At 43.2% G+C, this 22575-nt stretch overlaps 1 protein-coding gene across 4 annotated transcripts in view; it reads left to right on the top strand.

The window, feature by feature from the left end:
- The window catches only part of LOC121004436 (speckle type BTB/POZ protein), a 44905-nt gene that overhangs the window by 5637 nt on the left and 16693 nt on the right, over positions 1 to 22575 (top strand). For all 4 annotated transcript variants that reach the window (XM_040436648.1, XM_040436647.1, XM_040436646.1 and 1 more), the window contains exon 7: positions 1363 to 1540. In XM_040436648.1, coding sequence (XP_040292582.1) covers positions 1363 to 1540 — 178 coding nt within the window. The remainder of the gene's footprint in view (positions 1 to 1362; positions 1541 to 22575) is intronic.

Below are 22575 nucleotides of genomic sequence, written 5' to 3'. Positions count from 1 at the left end.
CAATTGTACTGAACCCAAGCCCCTCTATATAGATTCTGCTTTGAGGGGTATGGACTATAATAAAGGTTTTTTTTTCATGCAAGCTAATAAAATGCCTATTGTCCAGGACTAGTTGTTGGGGGTCTGACTCACAGCACCCCAGCGATTGGCTGTTACATCGCCTATTTACATCTCAGTGCCATTCAAGTGAATTGGATTGCGCTGCAATACCAAGCACAGCCACTATACAAAGTACGGCACTGTGTTTGGTTACTATTAACTGGCCGCAGCCCCTTCAAACTGTTGATTGGCAGTGGTGCCAGGGTTCAGACCACCACTGATCTGATATTCATGACCTATTCTAAGGATTGGAAGGTATGGTGGGTTCTCAACAGCAGGAACTGTCAGGGAACCCTTATAAAAAAGGAATTGTCCAAAGCAGCGAATCCCTTTTAAGGGTTGTTCAGTTTTGGGCCATGAAGTTTAATCATCATATGACAAAATTCCGTAGCGTTCTACTTCCTCTACAAGACGTCTCCTGGATTTTTTTTATTTTTACAAAGTCTGAAAACTGGTACAGTCCTAATACTTCTCATACCTGAAAGTTTGGTACAATTGTATCCAGTCTAGACAATCGGCAGGAAAAATCTCTCCTCTGTGCCGATAGCTTGTTACACTGTGTCAGTGGGGTCCAGGCTGCTTCCAGTTGTACTTGCCCCAGTGAGGGTACTTTCACACTAGCCTTTTTCTTTTCCGGCATTGAGTTCCGTCCTAGGGGGCTCTATACCGGAAAAGAACTGATCAGTTTTATCCTAATGCATTCTGAATGGAGAGCAATCCGTTCAGGATGCATCAGGATGTCTTCAGTTCAGTCTTTTTGACTGTTCAGAATGGAGATAATACCGCAGCATGCTTCGGTTTTATCTCCGGCCAAAAATCCGGAACAGATCCGGCATTTTTTTTCCCATAAGAATGTATTAGTGCAGGATCCGGCATTCAAAATACCGCAATGCCGGATCCATTCCGGTAAAAATGTAAAAAAATAGAAACTGATCCGTTTGTCCGTATGACAGACGGATCCGTTCTTGCAATGCATTTGTGAGATGGATCCTCATCCGGATCAGTTTGCAAATGCTGTCCGTTTGCATGCAGATTGCCTGATCACTCTGCCGCAAGTGTGAAAGTACCCTGAGACGTGTCATAGTTTTCCCTAGAATGGTTCTATTCTTTGCTGGCAATGTGTTCTCTTTAAAATGGTGGAACGTAAAGTAGATTTGAAAGTTGTGTGACTGGACAAACCTTTTATTGGCTCCTTTAAAACTGTAGTTAACCTCTGGGGAGTTCATGGGATTAACGCCATAACCTGTGTGTCATGCTCCGTAGGTCAGCGTGGTCCAGGACTCTGTAAATATCTCCGGTCAGAACACAATGAACATGGTGAAAGTACCAGAATGTCGCCTAGCTGATGAGCTCGGAGGGTTATGGGAGAACTCTCGCTTTACAGACTGCTGCTTGTGTGTGGCCGGTCAGGAATTTCAGGCGCACAAAGCCATCCTTGCAGGTTTGTCAAATAAAAGTGCAATGATCCTGCCCTCATTCTACCGAAAATCTCTATGTATTCCTCTTGGTCCTTTCCAGCTTTATTAATAAAGATAAACTTAAAGGGGTTGGTCACGCTTTTCAGGATAGACCACCAGTGTCCGTACGGGCCGACACCTCGTAGGCCCACCAGTCAGATGTTTGGGAGTAGCTCCGGCACTAGAAGTAGTCCCTGGAACTACACTGCTCCGTCCACTGGGTAGCGGACGGAGCTGGTTAGTGCAGTGCTGCTTTCGTACACAGCGCTGCAGTAATCGCACTACACAGTGGATGGAGCTATGTAGTTCTACTTCCAGATAGCTGATTGTGGGGTGCAGGGTGTCAGACCCCAGCAGATCAGATATGGATGACCTATCCTGAGGATAGGTCATCAATAGTAAAGGAGTGGACAATCTCTTTAAAGGGAAACTCCACTAAAAACGATGTTCTGATATGTCAAATGTGCATCTGTGATAAAGGAACAAGGATAATTTTAGGGCCGTATAGACAGCGTGTACCCCTCTGCCGCTGCTCAGAGGTTTCTACTGCTGGAAACCTTGACACATTGCAATTGATTTGATTGGACCTTTGCTTTAGAGTAAAAGACTTGCTATTGGAAATCTGATAATGCAAGTCCTAAAAGGGTGTAAGAGACAGTAGAGTCTTTCATTCTGAAATGGGATTTCCTTATATATGTGTGTATGACATATTGGAGGATGATTTCCCCTCTAAGTTGGCCATAAACAATAATCACATGTATGTGGAGACTGACTGCTGGTCACACTTTACTTAACAACTATAAGGTAAAAACAGGTGACGCTGTTGGAGCTTAACCCCTTAAGGACCGGGCTCATTTTCACCTTAAGGACCAGGCCATTTTTTGGAAATCTGACCAGTGTCACTTTAAGTGCTAATAACTTTAAAACGCTTTGACTTATCCAGGCCATTCTGAGATTGTTTTTTCGTCACATATTGTACTTCATGACACTGGTAAAATGAAGTCAAAAAAATTATTTTTTTGCACAAAAAAATACCTAATTTACCAAAAATTTGGAAAAATTTGCAAATTTCAAAGTTTCAGTTTCTCTACTTCTGTAATACATAGTAATACCCCAAAAAATTGTGATGACTTTACATTCCCCATATGTCTACTTCATGTGTGAATTGTTTTGGGAATGATATTTTATTTTTTGGGGATGTTATAAGGCTTAGAAGTTTAGAAGCAAATCTTGAAATTTTTCAGAAATTTACAAAAACTAAATTTTTAGGGACCAGTTCAGGTCTGAAGTCGATTTGCGAGGCTTACATAATAGAAACCACCCAAAAATGACCCCATCTAAGAAACTACACCCCTCAAGGTATTCAAAACTGATTTTGCATACATTATTAACCCTTTAGGTGTTGCACAAGAGTTATTGGCAAATGGGGAGAAAATTTGAGAATTTAATTTTTTTGTCTAATTTTTCATTTTAACCCATTTTTTCCACTAACAAAGCAAGGGTTAACAGCCAAACAAGATTGTATCTTTATTGCCCTGACTCTGCCGTTTACAGAAACACCCAATATGTGGCCGTAAACTACTGTACGGCCACACAGCGGGGCGTAGAGGGAAAGGTGCGCCGTATGGTTTTTGGAAGGCTGATTTTTATGGACTGGTTTTTTGACACCATGTCCCATTTGAAGCCCCCTGATGCACCCCTAGAGGAGAAACTCCCTAAAAGTGACCCCATCTAAGAAACTACACCCCTCAAGGTATTCAAAACTGATTTTACATACGTCGTTAACCCTTTAGGTGTTGCACAAGAGTTATTGGCAAATGGGGATGAAATTTGAGAATTTCATTTTTTTGCCTAATTTTCAATTTTAACCCATTTTTTCCACTAACAAAGCAAGGGTTAACAGCCAAACAAGACTGTATCTTTATTGCCCTGACTCTGCTGTTTACAGAAACACACCATATGTGGCCGTAAACTACTGTACGGGCACACAGTAGGGCGTAGAGTGAAAGGTGCGCCGTTTGGTTTTTTGGAAGGCTGATTTTGCTGGACTGTTTTTTTGACACCATGTCCCATTTGAAGCCCCCCTGATGCACCCCTAGAGTAGAAACTCCATAAAAGTGACCCCCATCTAAGAAACTACACCCCTCAAGGTATTCAAAACTGATTTTACAAACGTTGTTAACCCTTTAGGTGTTGCACAAGATTTAATGGAAAATAGAGATACAATTTCAAAATTTCAAATTTTTGGCAGATTTTCCATTTTAATATTTTTTTTCCAGTTACAAAGCAAGGGTTAACAGCCAAACAAAACTCATTATTTATGGCCCTGATTCTGTAGTTTACAGAAACACCCCATATGTGGTCGTAAACAGCTGTACGGGCACACGGCAGGGCGCAGAAGGAAAGGAATGCCATACGGTTTTTGGAAGGCAGATTTTGCTGGACTGGTTTTTTTGACACCATGTCCCATTTGAAGCCCCCCTGATGCACCCCTAGAGTGGAAACTCCAAAAAAGTGACTCCATTTTAGAAACTACGGGATAGGGTGGCAGTTTTGTTGGTACTAGTTTAGGGTACATATGATTTTTGGTTGCTCTATATTACACTTTTTGTGCAGCAAGGTAACAAGAAATAGCTTTTTTGGCACGTTTTTTTTTTTGTTATTTACAACATTCATCTGACAGGTTAGATCATGGGGTAATTTTATAGAGCAGGTTGTCACGGACGCGGCGATACCTAATATGTATACATTTTTTTTTATTTATGTAAGTTTTATACAATAACTTCATTTTTAAAACCAAAAAAATGTTTTAGTGTCTCCATAGTCTAAGAGCCATAGTTTTTTCAGTTTTTGGGCGATTATCTTGAGTAGGGTCTCATTTTTTGCGGGATGAGATGACGGTTTGATTGGCACTATTTTGGGGTGCATATGACTTTTTGATCGGTTGCTATTACACTTTTTGTGACGTAAGATGGCAAAAAATGGCTTTTTTTACACTGTTTTTATTTTTATTTTTTTACGGTGGTCATCTGAGGGGTTAGGTCATGTGATATTTTTATAGAGCCGGTCGATACGGACGCGGCGATACCTAATATGTATACTTTTTTTTTATTTATGTAAGTTTTACACAATGATTTTATTTTTGAAACAAAAAAAAATCATGTTTTAGTGTTTCCATAGTCTAAGAGCCATAGTTTTTTCAGTTCTTGGGCGATTATCTTGAGTAGGGTCTCATTTTTTGCGGGATGAGATGACGGTTTGATTGGTACTATTTTGGCGTACATGCGACTTTTTTGATCACTTTTATTACCTTTTTTGGGAAGTAAGGTGGGCAAAATTTCAATTTTCTCATAGTTTTTATTTTTTTATTTTTATGGCGTTCACCGTGCGGGGAAAGTAACATGACCATTTTATAGATCAGGTCGTTACGGACGCGGCGATACCTAATATGTGTAGTTTAGTTTATTTTTTTAATTTTTATTCAGTGATAAATGTTTTTTTTTTATCTTAACTTTTTTCACTTTTTTTTTACATTTTTTTGACCCAGACCCGCTTGGTTCTTGAAGATCCAGTGGGTCTGATGTCTGTATAATACAGTACAGTACAATATATATTGTTCTGTACTGTATTTTACTTACACTGAACAGATCTATGCTTTCAGCATAGATCTGTTCAGCACCATGGACAGCAGGACGCCTGAGCAGGCGTCCTGTTGCCATGGGAACCCTCCCCGTCTGCTCAGAACTTCGCAGACGGGGAAGGGTAAGCACGGGGCTAAGGGGGGCTCTCTGGGGGCTCTCTCCCTCTCCATCGGGGGGCTGCAAAGGCACAGCAGCCCCCCGATGGAGAGGGAGGGAGCTCCCTGACCGATGACAGATAACTTTTTCCATACAGCGGTCCGTACGGACCGCGGTATGGAAAGGGTTAAACGGCTGACATCTGCACAGATGTCAGCCGTTTATACCAGGGTGCCAGCAATGTGCTGGCACCCTGGTATAACCACTAGAAGCCAACGATCGTTCATGGGGAGGCGGGCGGGGGATCGCGATCCCGCCTGCCGCACCGCCCGCCTCCCGCAACGCCCCCACCGCCTGCGACACCCCCCCCGCACCACCCGCCGGCATCAAATCATGCAGGGGTGCAGAGGGGGGGTGAAAAATATAGATTATAGGCACTCAAAAGTTTCTGATCCCCGCGGTCAGGGACCGCGGGCATCAGAAACTGCAAAAAGCGCAGCAAACCGCAGGTCTGAATTGACCTGCGGTTTGCTGCGATCGCCGACACGGGGGGGTCACATCACCCCCCCTGGCGTTGTCACAGGATGCCGGCTGAAGGATTTCAGCCGAAATCCCGTTCCGTTTAACCCCTCGGGCGCCGGAATCCCGATTTAAAAGTTAGGACGTACCGGTACGTCCTTGGTCCTTAAGGACTCGGGAAATAGGGCGTACCGGTACGTCCTATGTCCTTAAGGGGTTAAAGAGGACCTGTCACCGCTCCTCACATGCCTGTTTTAATAGCTCCATGCGTTCCCCATGTAATAACCATTCTGGAGCATCTGTTCTTATGTCTGTATATTGTGCCATTCCTCTACTATTTCTACTAGAAGTTATGAATGAATTGCTATTAGCCTTCAGTAAGGGTACAGAGGGGAGGTAACCAGTTAGGGGGGAGAAGCTGCACAGACGTACTGTATCCAATCAATGCTGCCATTTTCAGTCTGCGCAGGTACACCCCCCCCCCAACTGGTTACCTCCCCTCTGTACCCTTTCTGAAGGCTAATAGCAATTCATTCATAACTTCTAGTAGAAATAATAGAGGAATGGCACAACATACAGAATAGATTCTCCAGAATTGTTATTACATGGGGAATGCAGGGAGCTATTAAAATAGGCATGTCAGGAGTGGTGACCGGTCCTCTTTTAAAGCGGTTATCCAACCCCTATTGCCCAGGCACCTAATATAAGCTATACTTCCCACGGCACCCGTGTCGCCCTTGCACCCCACACGGCTGCCTCTGCATCTCCCATCGCGCTGATCAAAACATCCATCGACCAGGAGGGGGGCAGCCAAAAGCAGGCTGCGATGGTGACTAGCCTCCCTAGCATCATGGGTGATGCTAGGGAGGTTCTTCCCGGTCGTGCCCTGCTATTGGCTATGACCCCCCCCCCTCCGCCAGATGTTTTGATCCACGCGACAGAGAGAGAATGTGGCGGCCGTGCATTAGGAGCGATGCGTGGGAGCGGAGTAAGTATAGCCTATATGAGGTGCCTGGGTCATTATAGGGGTTGGATAACCCCTTTAATGTGACTGTCAGCAGTTTTAAACCCCTCAAAACTGCTGACAGCACTGTACAGGTGACAAGTGGAGCAGTTTTAGCATACCTTGAGTGATTTCAGGAAGGTTAAATGACCACTGAATCCAACTTTTATTCTCCCGACGCTGCAATGGCGAGTGACATAGAGGAGAATAAAAAGGGTGTATAACCACAGAGGTGGCGCCAATCCCCTAGTCGTAATTCATAACAGCTAGGGGTAATGATGGAATTAATGTGAGGCCTAGCTGATGGACAACAGCCACTTATTTTTTACCCACCTATATATCTGTAAGTGATATGTTTTTAAATTTAATAGTATAGAGCAATATATTATAAAATCCATATGGAGGAGGATAAAAGTATTAGAAACAATAATGGGGGAAAAAAGACCCAAACAAGACTCGCTTCACCAGGGAGGTGTTTTGTGGGATGAAGCTCAAGACACCCACAAAACTGACCTCCCTCGCCTGGATCGCTCGTAGAATCTTAGGAAGAAACGGCAGTTCCACAATAGGTGCTTCTTGTTAATTCCTTTAATGGTAAAAACAGGTCTGGCTCAACACGTTTCAGGGTCTTATTGGTCCCCCTTCATCAGGAGAAGTCATAAAGCAATGATATATACATGACAAACAACACATGGTATATATAGAGATAGACAGACAAATACCGCCTAAAGGGTGACAGATGGCGTCATTTCCAGTTTTGGTCGTACAGGAAGTGATGTCTTCCACTGTGGAACGCACTTGTTCTTTAATGTATTTCAGTAAATGTTTTAACAATATAGACATAATATAACTAATATTGCGGGCTGGGAGGTGACCTGCTTCGCCTATGTGGGGAGAGAAAGACATGGCAGGCTTGGTGAGAAAAGAAACCGGAAAGAGGGAGCGTTCCCCGGAGTCAGCAGCACCGGAAGTGATGATATCTTCTCATGATAAAAATCCATATAAGTATATATGTGATTATATAAAATATATAAGTGTAAAAAATTTATATATATATAATTATATTGCACAAAAAGATGTTATGTATATGGATAAAATATTAGTAGTAGTATTAGAATAAGAATGAATAAGACGCGAAAAACTTGGTATATGAATAAAATATCAATGATACTAAGATGTCGGGTATAAATGTATGAGAGTAAATAAATACTATATAAACCCAAAAAACGGGATAAGATATATAAATAATATAGAGACGTATAAATATATATAGTAAAAGAAGCATAAAAAAACCTGTGAAACTGGGGGAAAAAAGTGATTCCTAATAATATTCAGCACTGATAAATATTATACATTAGGTTTGGGAGAAAAAAAAGGGGGGCGCATCTCATATCCAGGTATGGCGGTATTATTCATATGTAGGTGATTTTGTGACACGATAAGTTGGAGACGGTCGAACCGGTTTTCTTGATGCAGAAGTTATGTTTGAAAATGTTGTATCTGCAATGGTAGGGAACTGTTGGAAATAGTTTACATATTCTAGGGCTTCATTTAGTCCAAAGGGGGATCAGGTATTGAGTCGATATATCCGGTGCATCTCTTTTCTGGAAAGTTGTTGGTAGGAATGTGGAACCCATTCTAGGGGACTTACTGTGAGGAGAGAGGGGTTGCTTTCATGATAGTCTAGAAAATGTCTCGGGATGCTATGTGTTAATGTTTTGCGGTTGATATCTGAACGATGTTCATTCGTCCTCTCTCTGAGGGTTTGCGTGGTCCTACCTACATACTGTAACATACATGGGCACTGTAGTAAATAGATTGCATTTCTGGTTCCATAATTCATTGTGTGCTTGAGGACAAATTTTTCGTCGGAGGCGGGGATGTTTATGTCTTTTCTGTTATGGGTAATCATATCGCAGCATTTGCACTTTTTTACTCTGCATTTAAAAGCCCCTTTTTTGTCTTGGTTGTCGGCTTTTATGCAGGAGAGTTTGTTGTCTTTTTCGGACTTTAGGGCAAGAGGTTGCGAGAATGTTTTTCAGGGTTTGTGCCCTTCTAAAGTTTATGGATGGGGAAAGGGGTAGTGTATTTTTCAGGATGGGATCTTTCAAAAGTATCCCCCAGTGTTTTGTTAGTATATGCCTGATCATTGCATGTTTAACATTATATCTGGTAATGAGGTTAAATTGAGGGTCTTTTTGGTTGTCAATTTCAGTTGATTTTGGTTTTAGTGCCTCTTTTTGTTCTAATTTTATCGTTCTTTTTATGGACTCGTTGACAAGTGTTTTGGGGTAGCCTTTTTCCCTAAAGCAGTTTCGAAGAGTGTGGAGCTGTTGCTTCATAGTATTATTGTCAGAGCAATTTCTTCTTATTCTTTTCATTTGACTAAACGGATGTTTTTCTTCCACTTTGAATGGTGGCTGCTGTTATAATCTAAATAACTGTTTGCGTCAACTTTTTTAAAATGTGTTTTTGTAGTTAGTTTGTCAGATACTGAGGTCAGGTGGATGTCAAGGAAGATGGCTTTGTAGGGGTTATACTCAAGGCTGAAGGTCAGGCCCCATTGTTTAGTATTCAGGTTTTCAGTAAATGATATCAATTCTTCTACATTACCCTCCCAAATTAAGATGATGTCGTCAATGCAACGGTGAAAGAATTTTATATTCGAATGGGAGAGTAAACTATAATGTTCTTCAAACAATCCCATGAAGAGATTGGCATACGAGGGGGCAAATTTGGTGCCCATTGCGGTCCCCTTATTCTGAATGTAAAATACCCCATTGAAAGTAAAGTAGTTGTGATGTAAAATGAAATCTATTGCTCTCAGGATGAATTATTTTTGGGAATCTGGCATGGTGGGATCTGTTCCAAGGAAATGTTCAACGAACAAAAGGCCCAGCTCGTGCTGAATGTTGCTATATAGGGAGGTGACATCTAGAGGGACCCAAATGTATTCACTGTGCCATTGGAATGAGTCTAATAGGTTGATAAGGTGGGCGGTATCTTTCAAGTATGATGGTAGCAGTTGAACGTACTTTTGGAGGAATTTGTCAACATAAGCTGAAAGGCTTGATGTGATGGAATCGATACCGGATATGATATGTATTCCTGGGGGATTGACAAGGGATTTATGAATTTTGGGTAGAAAATAGAAGCGTGCTATTGATGGATGGAGTGTGGAGAGGAATTGTTTATCTTTTTTGTCGATGATGCCCGATGTGAAACCAAATTCTACTAATTCAGTCAGATCCTGTAGGGTCATTGTCGAAGACCCTGTAGTATTAAAGATCTGATAGAATACTATAGGATATGGCTAGATAATAGTTGTGGTCCATAATGACGATTCCACCGCCGTTATCAGCATTTTTTATACTATTTCCTTATTGTTTTTTAAGGGTATTTAAGGCTTTTTCTAGTTTAGAGAGAGAGTTTTACCACAATCTGAAGTGAGCACTGTCCTAAAATCAAGTACCATTTTATAGTAACTCTCAAGATGGGGGCCTCTGCGCTCTAGGGGATAGATTGTGAATTAATTTTTTAGATTGGACGGTATAGGAGTGGAGTTGTGCTGGTAACATGGTCATCCTTAGTTTCTGATGGGGCAATCTTAGTTTTATTCCGGTAGCCTTTTTCCGTGCGCTGCCGTGCCTCGCCAGAACTCCGCCCCGCCCCCATTATAGTCAATTGGGACGGAGCTACAGTCCAGAGGCACACTGTCACTAGCAGCAGGACGGGTCCGACAGGCTGTTCACCCGCCGGAACAGCCTGCCGGAGGTCCATGCCGATAGTGTGAAAGTAGCCTTAGGCATCTCGTTATTGATGTGTGAGGTTGAAGTGCCGACTTTCTGTGGGTTGGCAGGGGCTAGTTCTTTTATGGTGAAATTTCGTTTTAGGGTAAGTTTACAGATGTCTTGGTTCAGATCGACAAACAATTCAAAGGAATCAGGTTCGTTAGTCTGGAGCACTGACTAACGAACCTGATTCAAAGGAATCAGGTTCGTTAGTCAGTGCTCGAGACTAAAAAAAATAACCAGGAGCCATTGGCTCCTAAACAAAAAAAATGTTGGAGCCAAATTAAAAATTTTTGGTCGCCAAATTTAAAATGCATATAATTAAAAAAAGGACTTGGAGGAGAAGATGAGATGCAGGTCACAGTAGTGAGCCAGCATTACATATAGGAGAATACAGCACCACATACCGCTCACATTCAGTGACATCTTTTGGGGGACAAGGTGACTAAAAATGGCGAATTGCGCGGTTTTGATTATTTATTTTTTTTCTTCACCAGAGCGGAAATATTTTTTTATATTTTAATAGCTCACACTTTTTCGGATGTGGCGATATGTTTATTTTTTATTGTTTGTAAATTCTATATGTAAAATTGGGAAAGGGGGCGATTTAAACTTTTAGTATTTTGGTGTTGTTTTTTTTTTTTTTTTGTAACTTTATTTTTTATTTAATAACCATTTCCCCCCCCCCCCTTAGGGGCTATAACCTGGATCTTTTCATCCTTTTTCCTATTCACCCCGATAGAGCTGTATTAGGGTGACTAGGACTTCACACTCTCCCTGCTGCCCTGTGCATAGTACACACAGCAGCAGGCAGATTACCATAGCAGCCAGGGCTTCAGTAGCGTCCTGGCTGCCATGGTAACCGATCAGAGCCCCAGCAGCAGCAGCGTCCAATTGCAGCGCAGAGCCAGGGAGGAAAAAAAACCTGGCTCTGAGCTGCGATTGGAAAGTGTTGCTGTCAGGGAGAAGGAGAGACACTGGCGTCTCCTCCTACCTGCTCTGAATGTTGAAAATACCGGGGGGCACAGCGGGCGAATGGAGCGGCACCCAGGAATAATAGTAAGTGCACTTAGATCCCTGGGCACGCTCTATATAGCCTGCTACTTAGTTCATATTTTTTGGACCCATGAAAGGTCCTCTTTAACTCATTTATACAAGTGTCGGCAGCGATATTACAGACCCGGCACCTGGCCTAAATAAGGCTACTTTCACACTAGCGTTCGGGTGTCCGCTCATGCGCACCGTTTGAAGGGGCTCACGAGCGGCCCCGAACGCATCCGTCTGGCCCCAATGCATTCTCAGTGGAGGCGGATCCACTGAGAATGCATCTGCCTGCCAGCGTTCAGCCTCCGCTCCGCTCAGTGAGCGGACACCTGAACGCTGCTTGCAGCGTTCGGGTGTCCGCCTGGCCGTGCGGAGGCGAGCGGATCCGTCCACACTTACAATGTAAGTCAATGGGGACGGATCCGCTTGAAGATGACACTATATGGCTCAATCTTCAAGCGGATCCGTTCCCCATTGACTTACAATGTAAAGTCTGAACGGATCCGCTCAGACAACTTTCACACTTAGAAAATTTTCTAAGTTTTAATGCAGACGCATCCGTTCTGAACGGATGCGAACGTCTGCATTATCGGAGCGGATCCGTCTGATGAAACATCAGACGGATCCGCTCCGAACGCAAGTGTGAAAGTAGCCTAAGAGGGCATGCAATCCGCGGCAATTAACCCCTCAGATGTGGCACCGAGGGGTTAATTGCCGCGTATAGCATGCCCTGTTATTGACGCCGGATCTGTGATACCGCTGCCTATACTTGTATTAATATGTTTTACATTCATTGGTGGCGCAGTGGCCACAGCTCCTCCCCCTCCTCCTCCCTGCTATCTCCCAATTGGTGGCAGTGGCGGCTGTGTCACAGTGGGGAGGGAGGGACTCCCTCCTTCTCCACTGTGCTAGTGAAGAGAACATAGCGCGTGCCATGTTCTTTAACTGATACTAGGCTGCGCAGTCTTGTCGCTATCTGCAAATCTTAAGGCGCATTGGCGACCGTTTTGGTCGCCATCTGGAGCCCTGTTAGTGGGGCAGAAAGAAAGGCCTTTGCTAAGTAATTTTACCTCATCAGGATTTAGCTTGTATTTGGAAAGATTGAATATACCTTTTTTTTTCTTCTTTTTCTTCCTCAGTGGGATCTTTTGAAGAGATTTTATTATTCCTATTATAAACATGATTTGGTTCAGTAATGATTGGGGCAGAAAGTGTCTCTACTTTTTTAGGGGTTTTTGTTTTTTCTTTCTGGGCACGTCTAGATCTCCCTCCTCTGCATCCTCTAGATCGTTTTTTTGTCTTTTTCGTGAGGATGATAGAGGGTGAAGAAGTGTGTGATTTTCAGACTTTGTTGATTGGGAGATTTCCTTGATGGTGAGCCTGTTGTGGTGAAGAAGGGACTGAGAAGTTGGATACTGGACAGGATTTTTCTGGTTGGGGTGTGGGGTTTTGTGGAGTGGTAGTGGGTGACAGTTTTCCTAAAAAAAAAGCACTGTCTAACAGGTTTGGTGGTAGGGCTAAAAAAGTCTCTGAATGAGTAGTTGAGGAGGAGTAGGTGGACAGATTGAGGGTGGAGTCTATCTGAGTGTTCTCGGGTTGGGTTGTGACAGTTGGAAGACTGGTACAAGAATTCCTGACAGTGTGAGGTGGTGGGGAAATGGAATTCTCCTGGGTTTTGAGTTTGGAAGAATCTGGTGTTTTTGTGGAAGTGCGTGTGGAGTAAACTGAAATGTTTTCTAGAAGAGGAATTCTCCCTTCGGATGAGGGGACTAGTCTGTTTGGGCCCAAGGGGAAATTTTGGGGTGTGGTTGTTCTTGATTGGAGATACACTGGATCTTGAGGGGTGGACCTCACCTTGGGGGGAGCATTGTTGAGAAGGTTTATCTTCTGCCATAACCTTTAGGCTACTTTCACACTGGCGTTTTGGCTTTCCGTTTGTGAGCTCCATTAAGGGGTCTCACAAGCGGTCCAAAATGGATCCGTTTTGCCTTAATGCATTCTGAATGGATTTTTTATTTTATTTTTTTTACCTATCCCTGACTCGAGTGGCATAGAGGCAGTCCTTTTGTGTTCAGTGCCTTCCACTCTCTACACTGATCCCACCCCTCTGCTCTTAGTGACAACTGTAGTGCCCAATCAGGAGTGCGCCACAGCCATCATTTAAAGCAGGGGGGGAAGTTTTGGACACTGAACACAAAGGCACGGCCTCCATGTCATTTGCGATTGCAATGCCAGTGGGGTTAAAAGTTGTATCCCTTGGACATGCAATGTTCATGACCATCACCCCATGTAGACTTAAACTGCCCTTCCCATCAAACATATAGCGCTGATGGCTCAAAACTTCTGACAGATTCAAGTGGATGTTCTGCCCACACAATCAAAGGTAAACTGATCGGTCTCTTTTAGGTCACTAGAGAAGAGTTTTACTCCTCCTTCCCTGTATTCCCTGTGCATATTGTGTGATCCTGGGTAGACCAGGTAGTTGCCTTGCAGCCATGTCAAGGCAGGCTAATGAAAATACACATCCCATTAAAGGGGAAGTTCCTGCTGCTTCATATGACATGACCAGTCCATAAAGACAGCAAATTACAGGTAAATCAGTACGCTCAGCCTAGTTGTACAGCTGCTTTGGGAGCATTCCTTTAAACCGCCATCAGCAATACAACGTGATTTGGGATTGCAGTGAATGGTTTAGGGAAGAGCTATTTGGAATTTCCCAAAACACTGAGTATTGGCAGGTCCTCTGCGTTTCATGTACTCTCTGTGACTGTCTGATAATCCAGAATATTTGATATTCCAGCACTGATCAGGTCCCTTTGCTGTTTAGCTATTTTCCGCTGTTTTCACAGACCTCTGGTCAGAGGGCCTGTCAATCGTTGCGTTCCTTCGGATATTTGTGACGTCTATGGATCTAATCCCAAAAGAACATTACTTGTATTTTGTGATGTTTTCTGGTGTTTGTTGTTTGAGGGGACCCCCTCCTCAGCATGAGCTATCTCACGAGGTACTTGCCCACTAAAGTAGACAGTCCCGTTAATATCATGGTAAGATTTACAGTACGGTCTGTGTGACCCAGATGAAGCATTATGACTGCAGAGTCTTTCGGTGCTGCTCCCTTGAGAAAACTTCCACAATGTCCCCCCTCCCCGGTGTGGGTTCCTGGCATCGGATTGCTTGGTGTCTGATTTACTTTCAATTAATTCTACGCAGTGCTAAATTATTCCACGTTTGTAAAGACAAATAAGTGCTAGATGGCAGCGAGGTCTCAGATCCTGCGCTTTGTTCTGCTTGTCGCCCTTTGTTTATAGCAGGTAATTAATTATAAGCTTATAATCAGGAGGTGCGGATTTTATATGGGGGGGGAGGGGACATTGTCAGACTAAAGTGACACCCATTAGTGACAGCATTATAGATGCTGATGAGGGTTGTCGCCCGTCTTTCCAAGGAGCCAGAATGGCATTGTTATAGACAGCGACCTTCTGTATCCGAGAGTAATGTTTTTTTGGCTCGCTGAAGGGGATTTTATGTACAACTGGAATTAGCACATTTTTGGTTTTCCTTTTCATGTCTCCGAGTCAAATCTGTGTTTTCTAATGTTTTAATCCGGCCCTGTCATCTAAATCTGTTTTTCTGGAAACTGAGTGACAATCAATATGGCAGCCAGGCAGTCACCCAGCTTTCTTAGTCCCCAGGGTGGCAGCCATGCCTAGTTGCGCCGTGATGCCCCACCCTCTTGATACCGCGTGGCTCATCTCGTTCTGTTGCCAGCTTGCAGCCCTTGTAATAGGAGAAGAGATTTTTTTAATTTACTGAATGTTTGTGCTCAGAGTGTTTTCTCACTTTTCCTCTTGGGTTTCGATCCAAGGGGAATAGCGAAAGAAAGTCTTGGCAAAGTGGTTTCACCACCTGTGTCTAACCTCCTGCCTCCACTTAAAGGTAAAGAATCCTTTCTTAAAGGATGGCATGAGAAAGCAAGGTGTGCTGTTTTTTTTTTTTTTTTTTTTTTTTTTTTTTTTTTTTCACGAACAGCGCCACTCTTGTCTTTGGGCTGTGTTGGGTATTACATTTCATCGCCATTTAAGTTAAAGGCATTTTATGAAGACAAATCCTATCCATATGCCCTGTTAAGGCATATGGACATCAAATGCTTTGGACCCCTTCGACAAGTCTCATTCAGATGGCCGTACTGTCTTGCAGTCCGCAAACTGCGGATCCGCTAAACACTGACATGGTCGGCACTATGATAAAAAAAAGACTATTCTTGTCCGCGGACAAGAATAGGACTTGCTCTATCTTTCCGTTGACATTAATGGGTTCACACTCATATGAACATCTGAACGAGCCCTTACTCAGAATGGAGGACTACTCTAGTAGAGCAGCTCCTGTTCTCTCAGACTTGAGCCATCCTTTTATTACTTGGATGGCCACCTGTAAGAATTCATTTGGTCCAGACCCCCCCCCCCCCCCCCAGCAATGCCAGCTTTTTTGCGAAACAACCCCTCTAAAGGTCTGAGCTGCGTTACCAGACACAGCCTGTGGACAAGAGTGGCGCTGTTACTGTTTACTAAACTATCAGCATAGTCACATAAGAATGCAGTACAAATAAGAAATCTTATTTTTTGCCTGAAAAAAATCCCGTTGAATCTTGGTCCCGGAGCTGTATAATGTTGCACCTGTGTATCGGCCATAAAAATATCATTTTCATTGGAATCGTAGCAGTTTGCAGCTGGTGCTTTAATCACTTTATGGTGAGAATTGTCTTGAAATGTGGGCATGAGAGGGATTAGCATATCCTGAGTACAGGTGGTGGTGGGGCATTATATGCTTATTGTCTAGAATTTCAAGATCCATCTAATACCTGTAAGATGCTTAAAGGGATATGACATAAATATGATGGGTAGGGGTCCCAGGACAACAGGGAATCCCAGACCCCCGGCAAGGTGGCACATGGCTTTTTGTGTTGGACCTATAAGCTTGAATGTTGAGAGCTACATACGGGCCTGGACACCTCTTTAGTCTCCGGTTGTCTCTTCGATCTCTCTATTGGGGGAGAAGGGGAATGATTCCAGTGGTAAGACTTGCATCTATCGGCATATGCCTTAAAGGGGTTTTCCAGGCTATTAATATTGATGACCTATCCTCAGGATAAGTCATCAATATCAGATTCGCACCCGGCACCCCTGCCGATCAGCTGTATGAGGAGAAGGCACACGTCGTGGAAACCCCTTTTAAAGGTGGTTGTCTAATGAAGACAACCCCAGCCCTTATAACTTATTAGGACATATAGATATCATAGAGGGGGAGGGGGTGGGGGCTCACCCCCTCCAGATCCCCTCTATGAGCCAAAATGGTGAGCAGCTCTGTACACACAGCCCCTGTCCTGGCAGACTTGCCCTCCTTGTTTTGCAGAGGCCTATACTTAGGATGGGTCTTGAAATTGAAATTTTTACCTAATACACTGCGTGCAGAATTATTAGGCAAATGAGTATTTTGACCACATCATCCTCTTTATGCATGTTGTCTTACTCCAAGCTGTATAGGCTCGAAAGCCTACTACCAATTAAGCATATTAGGTGATGTGCATCTCTGTAATGAGAAGGGGTGTGGTCTAATGACATCAACACCCTATATTAGGTGTGCATAATTATTAGGCAACTTCCTTTCCTTTGGCAAAATGGGTCAAAAGAAGGACTTGACAGGCTCAGAAAAGTCAAAAATAGTGAGATATCTTTCAGAGGCATGCAGCACTCTTAAAATTGCAAAGCTTCTGAAGCGTGATCATCGAACAATCAAGCGTTTCATTCAAAATAGTCAACAGGGTCGCAAGAAGCGTGTGGAAAAACCAAGGCGCAAAATAACTGCCCATGAACTGAGAAAAGTCAAGCGTGCAGCTGCCAAGATGCCACTTGCCACCAGTTTGGCCATATTTCAGAGCTGCAACATCACTGTAGTGCCCAAAAGCACAAGGTGTGCAATACTCAGAGACATGGCCAAGGTAAGAAAGGCTGAAAGACGACCACCACTGAACAAGACACACAAGAAATATCTCAAGACTGATTTTTCTAAGGTTTTATGGACTGATGAAATGAGAGTGAGTCTTGATGGGCCCGTGGCTGGATTGGTAAAGGGCAGAGAGCTCCAGTCCGACTCAGACGCCAGCGAGGTGGAGTACTGGTTTGGGCTGGTATCATCAAAGATGAGCTTGTGGGGCCTTTTCGGGTTGAGGATGGAGTCAAGCTCAACTCCCAGTCCTACTGCCAGTTTCTGGAAGACACCTTCTTCAAGCAGTGGTACAGGAAGAAGTCTGCATCCTTCAAGAAAAACATGATTTTCATGCAGGACAATGCTCCATCACACGCGCCCAAGTACTCCACAGCGTGGCTGGCAAGAAAGGGTATAAAAGAAGAAAATCTAATGACATGGCCTCCTTGTTCACCTGATCTGAACCCCATTGAGAACCTGTGGTCCATCATCAAATGTGAGATTTACAAGGAGGGAAAACAGTACACCTCTCTGAACAGTGTCTGGGAGGCTGTGGTTGCTGCTGCACGCAATGTTGATGGTGAACAGATCAAAACACTGACAGAATCCATGGATGGCAGGCTTTTGAGTGTCCTTGCAAAAAAAGGTGGCTATATTGGTCACTGATTTGTTTTTGTTTTGTTTTTGAATGTCAGAAATGTATATTTGTGAATGTTGAGATGTTATATTGGTTTCACTGGTAAAAATAAATAATTGAAATGGGTATATATTTGTTTTTTGTTAAGTTGCCTAATAATTATGCACAGTAATAGTCACCTGCACACACAGATATCCCCCTAAAATAGCTAAAACTAAAAACAAACTAAAAACTACTTCCAAAAATATTCAGCTTTGATATTAATGAGTTTTTTGGGTTCATTGAGAACATGGTTGTTGTTCAATAATAAAATTAATCCTCAAAAATACAACTTGCCTAATAATTCTGCACTCCCTGTAATGTCGTTTTAATCAGAGGAATGTCCTGATTGTTACTGTGGTTCTGTTCTGTATCCGATTTTTCAGGATCATAATTTCACTGTATACATATTTGTAAAAGAAGGGTTATTGGTCCTTGTCTCCATGCAGCAATGTCACACCACAGACCACCTCTACCTCATGCAAAATCTATGTGCGGAGTACAAACGGCTCCATCCTGGAAACTCTCTTTACACCCTCCATGTGGTTACTCCACAAGTGGATGAACAGAAAGTGGCCTATTGTTTGAGTCGTTTTTTTTTGTTTAAAATAAAAAAAATAAATAAATAATAAAAAAAAAAAATATATATATATATATATATATATATATTTCACAATTTTGATTATTATTATTATTATTATTATTATTATTATTATTTTTTTTTTTTTTTTTTATCCTGAAATCCTGCCATATTTTTTCATTGGCCACTAACCAAAATAATTGTCGCCACTTCCTGCTCTTTACAGATCAGTTTTAAGCAGTCATCCCATTATGGCAGGTGGGATAACAATGACAGATATCACATTATTTTTATATATATATATATATATATATATATATATATATATCAGCATCCACCATTCACAATAGGTGATATGACAGCTTATCTACTCCCTCCTGACCTCTGCATGCCTAGAAAACTCTCCCATAAAAGTCAGTGAGGCCCGTCCCTTGTCTATGGCCCATGGTGGCATAACTCTAAATGCTGTTAAGAACAGCTCAGTCAAGATGGCCGCCCCCATAATCATGTTCAGTAAATAGATAAAAGAATCTGCAATCAGAAAATAAAAACCGCTTAGAAAAAATGTTACTATCTGGTTTTATTAGTAGGGGAGCAGATTATGAGCAGGCGGAAGTTCGCTCTTCGCTTTGCTGTGAAGTTGTCTGGTTACTTCTGCTCTAAGGAAATTCCCAACTTGTTTTTTAATCCCAGTTTGTGGTTTCACAAACTTTACAAGTGAGTCATCATAAGAGCTGATGTCGGCCATCAGCGTGTTATTTCTCTCTGTCTGTGCTCTGCTGGAGCTGTGGGTATTGCCAAGGACCCTGAAACGCGTTAATGGCACGACATTGTGAACACCATTGTAATATTGATCTCCACTGAGAGTTCAATGTCACAGCGAACTTGTGCCTTTAAAACTACAAATAATCCCAGCCTTCACTTTATGTTCTGTGACAAACACAAAAAAATGTGGTTTATTCCTTTCTGCAGTAATAATGTGGGGGTTGGAACAGCTTGTAAATGTAGAGTGGAATGATTCACAGGTAGAGCGAAAGTCGCTCTGAGTTTATCGACTTACCTACAATGGTTGTCAAGTTTTGGAAGAGCTTTAGTATGCTCCACAGGTCAGAATGACCTGTAGTGGTCATAATCCAGCTTTCTCAGGCTTCTGAATGGCAAAGCTCCTGTATAACTATATAACAAGGCACGTTCACCCTTCAAGAGCCAAGACAAGCTGGATGACAACTGCAGTGGGGGCTCTCATGTTGGTTGTCACCCAGCTTATCCTGCCGCAGTTTAAAAAATGGTGGTATAAGATTATTAAAGGGAACCTTTCACTTGGTTTAGAGTTACTTTACTTTTGCACAATTTCATTGAATAGATAATGGTGTAACTAGCAAATTTCTATATCCCTTTTATTTAAAAAAAGCTGCCTGCATCCCCCTGAAAAAAGGCTATAAAGTAATGGCCACTAAGGGGTATCACTTTCACCTAAGTTTCAGTCCACTGCCAGTTATCAGGCTGATAAGAGACACCAAAGACGGCTGAGAGGAAATGGGGGGTTTCGGAGCTAGCTGAGATCGTGAGCCTGATTAAAGAACTGCTTCTACACAGCTTCTGAATTCACAGGAACCTCCTGCCTTTCTGTAATTGTGATCTCCACTCCTTATCTGTTTTGCAAGTTTCGGAGCTGAAAACAAACATAGTGGGAAGTAAAGGAAAGGACACCACAGTAGTATAGGGCTGGCAGAAAGGATATGCCCCCCTACTTCTGAGAGAAATGCATCTGGCAGTGCAGCTGAAACAGGGAATAATATGGCTTAAAGAGACTTTAGGGAAGCCCAAACATAACTGTTCCTTCACTGTTAGAAGCACAGCCGTTTTTTTAAACTCCGGTACGCTAAAGGGGTTTTCTGATATTTTGATACTGGTGACCTATCCTCGGGATAGGTCATCAGTATCTGATCGGTGGGGGTCCGACACCCTGGATCTCTGCTTATCAGCTGTATGAAGAGAAGGAGATGAGCGTGATACCAAGCACAGCCACCATACAGTGTACAGTGCTGTACTTGGTAAGCTGCGAGAAGGCCGTGGCTATCACAGGAGCGTCGGGGCCTTCTCAAACAGCTGATTGGTAGGGATCCCAGGTGTTGGACCCCCACTGATCATATACTGATGACCTATCCTAAGGATAGGTTATCAGTATCTCGGCAAACCCTTTTAAGGACACTAACGCTGGGTTCACACATGAGCGTACCTTGTTGAGCTCTGTATGCACGATTTTATCAGGCGTCTCACATACGCGGCTCCGAAACAAGCAAACGCCCATTGTCGCGTGTTCCCGGTAGTCTATGTACGGGAACGCGTGACCATACGCCCCAAAGAAGCTCCTGTACTTCTTGGGGCGTAGGGCGTTTTACAGCGCGTTCGTACGCGCTGTAAAACGCTCAGGTGAGAACCATTCCCATAGGGAATCATTGGTTCTTGACTGTTGAGCGTTTTACAGCGCGTAGGAACGCGCTGTAAAACGCTCAGTTGTGAACCCAGCCTAAACCACCAGCCTGCTGTTATAGCTAGATTTTAGGATACCAAAAATGTCCATCTGTCCCCAAAAAACGACCGTTGTTCTGGTCCGCATCCGAGCCGCAGTTTTTGTGGCTCGGGTACGGACCCATTCTGTTCAATTGGGCCGCAAAAGATGCGGACAGCAAACTGAGTGCTGTCCGCATCCGTTGCTCCATTCCGTGGCCCCGCAACTAAATATAACCTGTCCTATTCTTGTCCGTTTTGCGGACAAGAATAGGCATTTCTACAATGGGCCGCCTGTTCCGTTCCGCAAATTGTGAAAGATACACAGGCGGCTTTCGTGTTTTGCGGACCGCAAAAAACGGAACGGTCGTGTGCATGAGGCCTTGCTGTGAGAATAGTCCAGGGTTCTTCTCCAGCGAGGCATGCACAATGCACCAATGAAGCCAGTGATAATACACCTTGCATCACTACCCATGTGCTTGATGTGTAGTACATGTGCATTGAAGCGAGGTGTACCGTACACGGGTCCAGCGACTCTGTGCCCTTGCCCTTACTAGCTTCAAGCGAATGGGTTTGCTATGGGCAAGTTTAGGACCCTCAACCCCAGCTGTATAAAGGCATGCTGGTAGTTAAGTGGCCCCAAACCAGATGACCGGTTCCCTTTAACAACTTTCTTTGTGTATATTTAGTGGGGAAATTGATTTGTTTGACTGGTTTCAGGAAGCTGTAATGCTTCCATAACACCTAGGAACTGAAATTAATCATCATGGGGTTGTACAGCAACCTAAATTATGAACAGTGGGAGAATGGGGTATGTCATAAGGATGCAGATTTGTATGTGGTTTTTAAACACCCCCCCCCCCCCCCCCCCCATTGATTCCACTGGGAATTTCCAAGTGGAATCCCCACCATAAATGAACATGTTGCTTTTTTTCTTTTTTTGCGGTAATGCAGATTTTCAGTCCACACTACAGTGCAGTATGAACTACAATGCAGGTTCCCACTGAAAACCGTTTCAGTAGGAGGTGAAATCTGTGTGGATTTTAGTGAGGAAAACGATGTGCCAAAATCCATATGGGAGGTTTTCACTTTGTGAACATGGCCAAAGTGTGGCTTTGCTGATCTGGACTCTTCTGAATATTTATAGGCTTGTGTATAATTTGAAAAGACATCTCT

Source organism: Bufo bufo, chromosome 6, assembly GCF_905171765.1.
Source record: "Bufo bufo chromosome 6, aBufBuf1.1, whole genome shotgun sequence".
NCBI lineage: Eukaryota > Metazoa > Chordata > Amphibia > Anura > Bufonidae > Bufo > Bufo bufo.
The sequence above is the reverse complement of the archived record's forward strand: the minus strand, read 5'-3'. Positions and strand labels throughout refer to the sequence as shown.